The 13,180-nt window shown below is 40.8% G+C and overlaps 1 protein-coding gene and 1 long non-coding RNA gene across 3 annotated transcripts in view; one reads left to right on the plus strand and one right to left on the minus strand.

Annotated features, from left to right (window-relative positions):
* Positions 1-1,804: 1,804 nt before the first annotated feature.
* Positions 1,805-8,013, minus strand: LOC311511253. Of its 2 annotated transcripts, none has more exons than XR_014709235.1 (3): positions 7,725-8,013; positions 5,401-5,482; positions 1,805-3,810 (listed from the first exon to the last, which is right to left on the minus strand). It is a non-coding gene; the product is annotated as an uncharacterized lncRNA (long non-coding RNA). The 2 variants fall into 2 exon arrangements; XR_014709236.1 differs by having other exon boundaries at positions 5,401-5,487.
* Positions 7,405-13,180, plus strand: part of RELN (reelin) — a 451,858-nt gene continuing 446,082 nt past the window's right edge. The window contains exon 1 of the mRNA XM_084611658.1: positions 7,405-7,742. Within this exon, the coding sequence (XP_084467784.1) occupies positions 7,499-7,742 (244 nt within the window). The 5' untranslated portion in view covers positions 7,405-7,498. The remainder of the gene's footprint in view (positions 7,743-13,180) is intronic.

Raw genomic sequence — 13,180 nt, forward strand, 5'->3', positions numbered from 1 at the left:
TAATGGGGTTGCCAGGGCCAGCATTAGACTCACTGGGACCTGGGGCTGAATTCGAAGTCCAAGGGCTTCATTCCAGAGCGGCAGGGCTTGAACTTGGGCTCCACCCCTCCACCCTCTGCCTGGGGTCATGTAGTAATTTTTGTTGTCAGAAGGCGGTCACGGTGCATTGAAAACCTGTTATAGAGGACACAGAAATACTTCAATGCATTCTATACTGAGCTGACTACAAGGCAGATTTGTTTTTACCATTTGTATTACAGTAGCCCCAATAAGGCCCACTCAGGATCAGGGCCCCACTTTTCTGGGCGCTCTACAAATATGTATTAAAAGACAGTCCCTTCCTTAAAGAGCTTGTAGTTCAGAATGCGGCAGCTCAGTTACTGTGCTTGGGCAAAGAGTTACTGCCTACCTGCAGCTTTGCTCCCTGCACTGGATGTTTGTTGATATGCAAATAGAGTTGAAGGTTCTAATTTTAATATTTGAAGGCCCTGATAGGCTAGTTCTCACATAAGTTACCAAGCTTCTGACACCCTGTGTATGTCTCATCTCACCCCATAGGTCAGAGAGCGTGGAGTTTTTACTTCTGGGCGGTGGTGTGTCAAGCTAGAATGTGTGCTGCCTATATCTTTGCTGTTGTGACTCTTGACCCTTGGAACGCCCTCTCTTCTGAGTTGAGAAGTGCTCCAGGGTTAGCCTTATTTCAATGAGACTTTTAGACTTTCTACTTTCTACTAATTCTCAAGTTTTTGGTATAACTTTAGTCATTTTAAAGAATGTTAATTGACTTTAATCTGTGTTTTTTACATTTAGTTGTCATTTGTATGCGTTTCCTGACAGGCACTATATAAAAAAAATGAATTATAGTAATGTGCTCTTCCTGCACAAACCAGTATTGTGTATATGTTTGAGAAAAGTGTTGAATCCTCATGCACAGTTTCACTGACATTTGATTACAGAGCTCATCTTCATCATAAGTCATGCACTTTATATACACTTTAAACACATTGATGTTAAGACAAATTCTCAGCAACGGCAGTAAAGTATATTGGTCGACTGTGTGATTTCTGGTGCTCTGTAGGATTAACAGTTATTAGGTGGAACAGAAGGAACATCTTTTACAGACTTCCTCACATTTGAATTCTAGCTTCCTTAAAAAGGTAAACAGTCAAAATTGTCATAGGCTGTTAGTCATGTGTACTTTAGGTCCTTGAGGTTATTTTAGTGGGAATAGTGAAGTGGAGAGATAATTTAGGTTGTAAAATGGTCTAAGGGTTTCTTTTGTGGCCACTGACATTTAAAAAATTCTTCAGATAAAGGCTACTGAGGATAATTATTTGCAGGTTAATAAAAACCTTGGAAGCCTGAGCAGGCAGGTATTACACATGTAAACATCTAGCATTTTTTTTCAGAAATCCTAGGTTACAAATATACAGTAGGAAACAACATTATTGGACATCAATGTTTGTACAGGAAAATGTTTCCTAAAAACACAATTATTCAAATTACACCCAAAAGCAAATTTTTAAATAAAAAATTGATCAAGAGATTTTAAATTACCAGTGTCAATTTAAATGTATTGACATACAGTCTTTGTGATATATTCATAGGGAGCATCAATGCACTGGATCAGAAACAGAGAAGAATCTATTCTTATGCCTATATATAACCTCCAGACCATGCACTGAAGGAAACAAAATCCATGAATTCTCTGAAGTAATTAAAACTACAGAGAACTCAGACCCCATTTTTAAGAATGGTTGTGTGCCTGTCTGATGTGCACATCTTCATATACGACAAATAGTCAGAAAGTTTAAAATAAGTTTTATGGTCAGAATCACACAGGGTACCATTGGTTTGTTTTATAAACTAAACAGAGGTTGCTTGTAGTAGATCTGAATACTGAACAGTTTATAGTAGAAAAAAGCAGAATTCAAAACAACATGACAAAACATAAACGTTTCATGCACATTAAAGTTGTAATGCCTAACATTTCCATTATTAAATCACACAGAGGAATGTTGTTGATGTTATTTTGCTGATTTGAAGGCATTTTTTAAATCTTTTTTTTTTGTAAATGGCTACAACATCAATGACAAATGTATGGGAGTAGGCTCGAAACTGACCAGTTTTGTAACATTAACAGAGTTTGACACGTTAGGAAGACGTGCCAGGTTGTTGTTAAAAGAGAGACGTCATCAATATTCTCTTTTATATTCATAATTCATTAATGTTAATGAGCAATAAGGAAATGTTCATTTAAAATAATTTGTTGGAAATGCAATGTAAGGGAGAGAGAAGGAGAACATATGATGGTAAATGTTATATTTTCAGATGAAATGGTGAGATTCAGAGCTGCCAGAAAACAAAATACATATTATATCACTCCACTGGAAAATGAAGCAGACAAACACTTTCCATTGTTCCCATCACAGAAAAATTAAAATCTCGTAATAACTTAGGCATGGAAGTTGCCTACAGTTTCACTTTTAAGGCTTTGTTTAGAAATGACTTATGCCTCACTTAAGATCAAAGTTCATGTAACTGGCAAGAAAAATTGCATTGCTGTATGACTATGACAAGTACCATGCACAAAAAGGGAATTCATCCAGAAGGATTATTTGGCATGGCAAAGATGCCCCAGCCCTTTCTGGTAAGTAATTGAGGCAGTTGTTGCATAAATAGGGACAGAGAATAAAAGAATTAATAACCAAAATACTTTATTTTGAAAGGGAAGGCAAGTTTGACTAGCTACTAACTATTTCTGATGTGCACAGACAGCACTCATAGGATAGATGCCCCAGCTTTTACTGAACTTTACAGCCGAAAGGAACACATTTTTATCTCGTTTAAGACAGCGACAGAATTCCCATTGACCTCAATTAATGGGATCATGATTTGACTCTGTAAGTAGGAGGTAGCTGGAGAAGAACTTGACTACCTGGAATAGAACTGTCTTGATTGTCCCTAGTTTGTATTCTGTAGTGTGGGGATCTCGGTTTTTCATATTTTCTCAGCTGCATTGCTATGGCAAAAATGGGTGGGATGGAAAATATATTCTGAGTAACTTGATATGACTGTGTCCTGCAGTTACAATGGAATTCTCTGCTGAATACCTTGTATCCCAATATCTAGACCATCCACTGGTGTGCAGTTAAAAACCATCCCTACTGTCTGAGCTTAATAACATGCCTGAGCTACAGCTCATGTTAAGCCCAGGGGTAAAACTGCCTCTAATAATGTGGTAATATTTTTTCAAGGATGAAGTGTTCATGAGCAATTTTACCATTGTATCAGGTACAAAGATGGTTTCTCATGAAACCATTTATCTGTATCAAACACACCACTCTTCCTTATCCATCAGTGATTTATCTTCAATGAAACCTTTAAAGAAGTAAGAAGTACAGATGCAGCATATGCACTTTTACAGTGGTCATGGGTGGAATACATGCATAGAAAATGTAGTTTGTTTGCATTGCTGAGTTTTAAATAGAAATATCCAGTGGAAAGAAGATTTTCCACTTTTAACTTTTCACTGTGTGTCTCCATCTTAAAATTCTTATCAGCTGTGGTGAAATAGAAAGTATTTCAACTTCCTGTCTTGTTTCTGATTCTCCTTAAAGACTTTGAGTGCTGTGGAACAATGGATGAATGGGTCTTTGACATCACTAGTTTCAAACAACACAAGACAGATGTGTAGTCATGTTGTTTAATGCACTGCTGCAAGGCGCTTGGATACTATGGTGAGAATATTTCTGTGATTTTTCATCTGCATATGTAGAAATCTAGTCAGTTCCTTTATCTTGGTGCTATCTGTAAAGAATGTGGAGACGGGATCAGCATCAGAATCAGCCAGATGATCAAAATGGCAAAATAGCTCTCTCCTACTGTTTTCCATGTAACCGTTTATCTGTATCCAATATGTTCTAATGTTGGCTCTTTCTTTATAGGTCAAAAATGTTCAACATATACAGTGGACATTGCACCTTGCAAAACCACATACCATAGCCAAATTAATAAAGAAGCTGCTGTTTACATGCCATTCAATTCAGTTTTCACAAGTCAGTATGGACTGCAGGCATGCCATGTTGTGATCTCCCACATCCTCTACCATATATCACAATGATGCTGGGGTTTTGTCTGGCTTTATAAGATGGCTCATGAGGATCCTTCGATCAAAGGCCATATAAAAATGTAAATTATTTATTATAGCTTTTGTTTTCATTTTGAGATGCATAGGTTGATCTTTAGTCACTTTTCCTATATAAATTGGAGTAATAATACTCTCTCTACTATTAATAAATAGCAGAGGGGTGAATGGAAAATACTGGCCAAAGACATTGGGGCAAACTCATGCTCTTACAAAATGTATCATGGGAGTTTAACTGTCTACACCAGTCAAGGAGTCACTGCACTAGTTGCTAAAATCTCATATGAAAGATTCAACACCCTCACTTTTCTGAAAGCAGACTGCATAAAACACAATGTTTCTAACTTGGAAGGGTGAAGGATGGTTGAGTCCAGTGGTGCTGCTCCTCCTAATCTCACAGCTGCAGCTCCCACTGAGCGGAACCAGGTCTGTAAGGCACACTACTTCCAACATACCCCACAGTCTCTGCAGTCTAACAGGATGTCCAGGTAAAATGCTTTATGCCAACACTCCTGCTAGAGTCTCAGCTAGGTTACTCCAGCCATATCCTGGCTCGACCTAGTTGAGACCCAGAGCCGAGGGATGTTTGTAGGTAGAGTCTTCTTGTTTCCCTGGAAGATTCAAACTCCCATTCAGGAACTTATGAGAGAGCAACCAAAATCAGAAAATTTGATAGGCATGATTCTTGAGATATGTGAGAAAGCAGAGGAAATGTGCGTGGAAGAGGAAGGAGATGATGCTCTTCAAAGAAAGTAGAGGTAAGAAGACAAGAAAGAGGAATAAGAAATAAAGGAGGAGCTGTGAGATGGAGACAGACAGGTAGGATGGGTTGGACATGGGAGGAGCGAAAAAAGGATAAAGAAATGGAGGAAGGAAATAAGCAAGGAGAGACACCCAGCTTCTAGGTTAGTACATATAATTTGCTTGCAATCCTTTACCTTATTTCACTTACCTGGTAGGTGTTACCTATCTCAGTAAGTTTAGGAAGAAAATTACTGGATGGGCTGTTTTGAGAACCTGCATTAATATTGTTAGCTACTGTGGATTCTAAGCAAATGGAAACAAAGACAGAGAAAATGACCGAAAATTTGTGAGAATGGGCCTATCCAACTCCCAGTGAAATGTGTGGAAGTACTCCCATTGACATCAGTGGGAAGTAGATCAGGCCCCAAATCCCTCTGGCAGATTAGCTATGCACGTTTATTTGGAGAATTTTCCTTTGAAAAAAATTCAGTGTTGGCAACTATACCTACATCCCAGTAGAAGCAGCTGGGCTCCACTTTTCCTGCAGCAGTGGAAGCAAGTGATGGCCCACAGATTCCCTCTTCTCTCCACCTGCTCTTTTTTAATACATAGAAAAGTCAGTTATGTTTGGCAACGCCCCAAAATGAATTTGTTGGCTCCCCCCAAAATTGTAAATCCAGTCTGGCACAAAACTGTACAGCCATGCCCACAGTGGTGAAGAGTTAAGTGTAAATATGTTTGGGGAATGGCTCAGTTAAGGGGTCTAAATCATACAAGGTTCACTTCATAAAATCACCTGGCATAATTTGTACAGTTTGGCATTGCTGGAAATCTCTTCTTCGGAAAAAGTGAGTATTCCATAGCAAGACTCCAAATGTATTGTATTGGCAGAGCAATTGTGAGCGAACTTGCAGAGCATTTGCCTCCACCTGCTTGGCTGTACCAAAAGATATTATTAGCCCATCACTTTCATGAGCACTGAAATTCATCGAGACTCACAAAAGTAAAATAAATACATAGATTTTAAAAGGAAGACACAGAGCCAGCTTGAGTCTCATCTGAGAACATCAAGAGGTTCAGCGTCCAAGGCAGTGGCCCAGAATATTAGGTCAGTTGGAATGGGGTTGCAGATTGTTTTCTCCCTTTCATCACAGGCCACCCTCTCTTTATGAGGAGTCTCTATGGGAGTGAGTGTTTTCATGGTCTGATCCAGGCTTATCAAAAACAATAGTAAAAATTCCCTCTGCTACTGAACAGGACTGAATAAAATGAAAAATTGTAACGAAATTTTGCTAGTAGCAGGTTTGCTTCCGTTTGCTGTAGAGCTGGCACTGCAGCCAGGTACAGCAGATGGTGATGACCTCCCTTGGGTCTAGTATGTAGAATCTACATCAGATGCATGGAGGTGGGCCAGGGAAGCAGGCTGTATGAGGAGACGAAAAGATGTAGGACAGATGCAAGATATGTTCCATTCTACTTTTTCTTCCTTGAAGGGGGAACCTTTCCCTCTGGCAATGAAATTAATCCAGCAGGGACCCCCTGGACTGTCCAATTTTTGCACTTCAAAACTGCTGGCAGGTACGCTCTCCTTTCCAATTACATCATGTCACTAATGCTCACAGTGGCTGTATCTGGGCACTGGTTGGGATCCAACTGTGGGGTGGGAAGATGCATTAAAGCCTGGCAGGTCTACTCCCATCTCCTGATGCTCTGGTCCTTCTGCCAACCCATCCTCTGTTAAAAATGTATGTTTTTATGCAGTATTCCTGTAGCCAGCGCTTCATGTCCAGCCGCTCATTTCCCCCTGCAGTCCCTGTTGCACTTACTCCTTTGGCCATGGCTCCCTCTTTCCTTTCCATTACATAGGTCAGGGCTGAAATATACATTACAACCCAAATGTACCATCCCCATAAACGCTTCTGCTCACAAGAAACGGCTCTTTCCCCTAGATCACGAACTCTCCTTTCTGGGTGATAGTACCAAGGTGCCAACCCCACTTTTTTTTAAAATAATTTTAGCAAATGTCACAAGCCCAGGGGACCAGGAGGAGGGAGCAGCCAATACAGACAAAGACAGAGCAAACGGGCTCTGCCTAACTCTCCCAACCAGCCCCTGCCCGTCTCCTCTTCATTCGCAACAACAACAAAAAGGGGGAGGGATTTCCCCCCTCCCTTCTGCCCAGCCACCCGGGGAAATAAATTATTTCCAGCCCCTGCGTTTTCTGCCTCGTCTCCCCCCCTCGCCTGTCACTGACACCCTGAGGGGCGGCCGAGGCAGGCGCTCGCCCGGCTCCCACCAGGTTGCCCGAGCCCGAGAGCGGGCGGGGAGCGGCGCGGCGAAGGTGCGGGGACTGAGGCGGCGGGCAGAGCGGGGCGGCTGCTCCCAGACCCCCGGCCCCGGGGGAGTCCGCGCAGCAGCCCACAGCCGGCCGGCGGCTCCTCCCCAGCTGCCAAACTTCCCGGGCGGCCGCCGCGCAAACTTTTCTTTCTTTTTTTTTTTTTTCGTTTTGTTTTGTTTTTTTGCCGGCTGGGTTTGGGGTCGGCTGCTCCCCGCCTTCGCCGGCGCTGCCCTGCAGGAGCGTGCGGGGCGGGCAGCCGCGGCAGCAGCATGGAGCGGAGGCAGCCGGCGCCGCCGGGCTTCCCTCGCGGGTGGCCTGTGCTGGTGGCGGTGCTGGGGCTGATGCTCCCCGGGCGCCAGGGGGCGGCGGGCTACTACCCCCGCTTCTCGCCCTTCTTCTTCCTCTGCACCCACCACGGGGAGCTGGCCGGGGACGGGGAGCAGGGAGAGGTGCTCGTGTCGCTCCGGCTCGCGGGGAACCCCACCTTCTACGTACCTGGCCAGGAGTATCACGGTAGGTGCCCGCGCCTGTCCCCGCTCCCCCACTCGCCTTCTCCGCTGGGGGGCGGGGAGGGGGGGCTCCTGGCCCCTGGGGGCGGCGGGGCGAGGGGGAAAGTCGGGGACTTGCCGCCAGCGAGGGAGCCCGCTGGGCGACTCGCCTCGTCCGCGGAGTTCCCTGGGCGGGGTGTGCGGGTGAAAGTTGGTTGAAATGTGCATAAGGAATGATTGATCTGGGCTGGGGACGCCCAAGGAATCTCCTTTCTCACCCCCCACCCCCCCGATCATCTGCTTCCACCTCTAAATGCTCATTGCTTTCCCCAGGCAGATCAAATATATACCCCCCACTCCTCTCTCTAGTTCTGTTATCTATCAGCTGATAATATTGGGATAGGCTATTTACCTGCCAGAGCTTTTGTGTGGCGAGGAATCTCTTCAGAACATCACCGGGACACTTTACATACTTGGTCCTTGGATTTGTAACCTTGCCGTCTTTTATATATATATATAGTGTTGCTTGCAGGTCCAGCCGCAGGGAATTACATGGCTTGCTGGAAAAGTTCACATTGTTGAATGACCCACAGTGGTCTCACATTTTCATGCAATATTAGCCCCCCCATCATAATTCTCCTGATGTTCGGTGGTGTTAAACAACTCCATATACCTATTGGAAAATTGCACTGTTTTTTGGTAGGGATTTATTTTCAAATGTCACTATTTTTTTAGATGTTAACATCAGAACTCTACATTCCCTGTTAGACCAAGATGAAATATTGCAACAACAACAACAAAAATTAGCTGGTACCTATATTTCAAACTATCAACCTATTAATTTAATAAAACAAAAAATGTGGGCAGAGGTTGTGTGTTTTACAGAACATATGTATAAAGAGAGACCCTGCTGGCTAGTTCCCTGCCATAGAGATTTAAGTACTTAACACTAAGCTATTTCATGGATTTAATGAGGACTTCAAGAACATCAAAATATTCTAGACCTATCCTGATAATTTAGTAGGGCCTGCAGGTGTTTTCAGTCTTTGCTATTTGTACTAACTGTGACATGAAAGGAAAATAAGTGATTACTTATAGAGTTTGTATGTCATTTCTGATGTAAATTATGAAGACAAATTAATCCTTGAGGGGTCCCTTCTACTTTGTTCCATTGTCAAAAATATAGTAGCCTAAAGAAGTGAATTTTAGTTTATCTGTATTTGAATACAACTTCTCTGGATTACATCTGTGTTGTAAAACTGCCTGGGCATTCTGGTCCCCATCTCTGAGGAAACACAGCTGCTTTTTAATGGAAATTCTGGTTCTGCTCATTCATTTAAGTCCTGATCCAGAGCTCACTGAAATCAGTGGAAGTCTTTCCATTGACTCAAGTGATCTTTGTGTCAGACCTCTCCCGAACAGAGCCAACACTAGGCATAAGCATGCTAAGCAATTGATTAGGGCCCTGAGCAGCAAAAGGGGCCCCTCTCCTCTATTCACTTTTTTAATACATGTTGTGTGTGGGGGTGAGGTGTGGAGGGGCTCCCCAAAATATTCCTGTTTAGGGCCCGCAATGGGCTAGAATGGTCTCTGCTCTTGAGTAAACTGTAGTCCCTTTCCTTGATATACGTGCACTGAAAGAGCTGATAGGTGCCATTTGGAGGTCACCAGTATCTTTCATTGATTAATCAGCCAATACGATTGTGACACAGGCTTGACATGATGGGTGATTGAGCTTTGTCACTCAATATGACCCCAGGAAGGGGATTTATCTATAAGAGCCAAAAGTGAGAGTGTTAGGTCAAATGTTTACAGCTTGTCTTGAAGACGGAGCAATCAAGTTTTATTGGGAAATCATGCACTGTCATGATGAATAACTTCATTTTTCTAACTGCCCAAACTGAAGAGAGTTAACAGATGTAAGTAAATTATCCATTCGTGCAAAATCTTTACTTCCCTGATTTAATAGTGTTTATCACCTTGCTGACTTCCCCACCACATATACATATGTTTTAGCTCCTGTGAAATAGTGTACGTGCTTTTGGTTTTTCCCATAAAGTGACTATGTAAACTAGTAATGGTATAATTTAATGGTATTATAATAATTTCTTTATACAAGAGGCCTGTATGTGTAGAACCTTTAAAATCCATAGTCACTGTACGTTATTTGGGAGGCATTCACTACATCTCCTTCTCTCTCTTTGTATCCTTAGGTAGTATTTCACAACTTCAGAACAAAAGCTAATTTTAGAATACATTTTAAAAAGTGAGGAAATCAAAAGTAAAAACTTAAACCACCTTGTTAAGAGAAAGATATAACAGCACTTGGTTAAAGATGGAATTAAACTCTTAACTTTGAATTATCTGATTATTATTCTATCTCAAAAATTTAGTTTTATGTAAGCATTTTTGTGTCAATGTTCTTGGTTTTTTAAAAAACTGGATTAAAAGATGTTATAATGTTTTTACTTTATTAATTACTAAACCTCCAAGGGAGTTCCAGTCTTTACTTTTTAAGATAGACAATGTGCTTTTGATCCAATTGCTAAAAATCTTATAGAGCTTTCTTTAAAAAATAGTTTGAGGCCCACATGTAGTAAACTGCATGTGTAAAAGATGCATACTTAGCCATATTTATATTTTCTCCATCATCTCCAATCTACATCATATATTAAAAATCCAATTTTAGGTTTTAAAAGTTAATGATAAAACTAGGAGAAAAGAAGTTTAAAAGAACACATTTGTTTCAGAAACTCTTAAATACTGTTTGTTTTTCTTCCCCCAAAAAATACATAACTAAAACTTCTTATTCCATGGCTAACACCTTATTTTCCAGGTCTCAGCCTGAAGTCAATGTTTAGACCCAAGCGTGTAACCTTTGAAAAATGTGTTTTATCCTAAACGTGGTGAAAGCACTCTTGAGTATGACTGCCTGTTGTGTGGATTCCAAGGCATTAGGTGACCAGGGATTGGACATGTTATGGAGCTGACAGTTTTAGTCTCCTAGATAGAGATTTAGGGGAGGTGCAAATTTTGTGCTGCTTTGCTCGTGCTCTCTCCATAGATGTCAGTGTAGAGCAGCATCACAGCCTCAGAGGAGCATGTTGTTCCTCTTGCCTTTGGGGCTTGTGCTGTTATTTGTGTTTTGGATTGCAAAGGGAGGGGAGAAATTATCCCCCAGGAACAAAAAAATCCAAATCAGAGGAGGGTCCTTAAATTAGGCAGGTATGGCTTTGCCTTTGGTGTTTTGAGTTAGAAACAATGTGATCTTTATCAACTGCTATAACTGGTTTCTGAACACACCCTTACATGTCATTTTTGCGTACCCACTTTCAGATGTTGCCAAGCTCCTGTGAATTTTGGACAATGGCCTGTATTTATCCTGATGAGTGATTGCAGGGGCTCAGGGGATGTGTAAGCATTAGATCCAGACCAAAAATAATGCTTTTGGTTCTGATTCTCAACTGCCTTGCACGTTGTGTAGGCATTTGTGTCCAGACTTTCAAAAGTGCTCAGCATCTACAACCAGGGCCCAGTTTTCACCAGACACCAATATATATATACGTGGCTAGATTTTCAACATAGCTCAGTAAATTATGTGCTTAGCCCTTTGAAAATTTGGACATAGGTGAGAGTCACAGTGAGAGTTACTGGGTGATGAGCTCTTTTGAAAATCTGGCCCTTGCAGCCTGATCTAAAGGCCATTGAAGTCAGTGGGAAGACTCAGATCGGGCCCTTATATGTGTGCAGAAGGGATATAAAATGCAGCTAAATAGGGTTGCCAACCCTCCAGGCTTGTCCTGGAGTCTCCAGGAATTAAAAATTAATCTTTCATTAAAGATTATGTCATGTAATAAAATCTCCATGAATACATCCAACCAAAATTGACAACCCTAAATCAGAGTGATAATGTTTTACAATCGCTTTGCACTGGTGTAAATGAGTACACAAGGTGCAAGACAATGAGAGTCAGGTCATTGAATATGCCTTTTGTTAGGCCCACTTCAGTTGTATCATCACACATAATTTATTAACTCTGGCTTTATTCTCAATGTTTTGATTGAACTTTAAATTGTAGGTTGACTCATTGGATCAGATTCAGACCGAGTGCAAGCAACTGCTGCTTCTTTTAATTCAGTCCTTGAAGTTGAAATTTGGTGCAGTAATTTTAAATTCACAAAGAATTTTAAAGTATCTTTTCATACTATCATAGTAGGGAACAATACATGAATCAGTATTCTAAGAGCTAATCCTATTCTAATGAGTACAGAACAAAGTACATACAAATGATCTTGAATAAATCATTAGTTTATATAGCAATAGTTCTGAGAAAATTATACGTTTTTGTAAAATAATCTTATACAATATTTCCAACTTGTACAGCTTGTTTTTTTCATTTTTGGTACACTAATTCAGTGCACACTGTTAGGAAAAGAAAGGGAAAGGTACTAATTGCTCTGCTGTATGTGGTCCCTGTATCACATCTGAAACATGTTTGTGTTATACACAACACGTACACAGACAATTATTTTAATTATTCTTTTAACAAACACAGTACATTAAGAAAATAAATTAATACAATCTGAAGAAATCACATGGGACAATTCTGTTTTTAAACAATATGTTTAACGTTACTGTAAAATGCAAATACACTGTGTGTCACCATTTGTAATGTAAAAAATATCCTTTAAAACTTCTCTCGTAAGGAAACAAAAATAGTGGATTTTCAGATGCACTACTGATGTAGAATACAAAGTGAGTTTTAAATATGTGGCAATTATTAAGGACAGGTGATTAAAAATAGTTTACTAAAATATCATAAATATGGTAGGCCAAATTCAGAGAGGAGTGTAATCTGGTGAAACCCACATGCCAAGTGACTGGAAGAGAGGAATGTAGCAGGAGAAGCAAGTAAGAAAGGGTGTAAGAAAGTGTATATTTATTAAAGTGACCCCATACTTTTACTTATAGTTCATACTCTTACAGCTTGCTCTGGCTTGTCAGTGTGTAAGTAATACCAACTTAGAGCCTTGTAGATTCATATACCTGCTTTTACCCATTTGCCCATCTCACACCACCTTATGCATTGAGAGAGAAAAAACAGTCTTGTGATCAAGAAAATGAACTGGGAATCAGGCAATTACGACTGCAGCCACAGGCTTCCTGTGTGACCTTGTGGAAATTGCTTGATCACTCTGTGCCTCTGTATCTCATCTGTAAAATGGGAGGTAATAATACCTTTCTGTCTCACAGGGATGTTTTGAAGCTAAATTCTTTAATGTTTGTGATCTGCTCAGATACTCTGATGATGAGAATTATACAAAAATGCCTCAAAATACATGATTAAAAATCCCTAAAAACCACCTCTGAATATGGCCCTGTCTCTGGAATCAATAAATATTTTTTTAAAGTAATTCCTTATTGAATAAAGAGAACTTTAGAATATCTCCTGTTCTTATATGT

Source organism: Lepidochelys olivacea, assembly GCF_965140295.1.
Source record: "Lepidochelys olivacea isolate rLepOli2 genome assembly, chromosome: 1".
In the NCBI taxonomy this organism is placed as follows: Eukaryota; Metazoa; Chordata; order Testudines; family Cheloniidae; genus Lepidochelys; species Lepidochelys olivacea.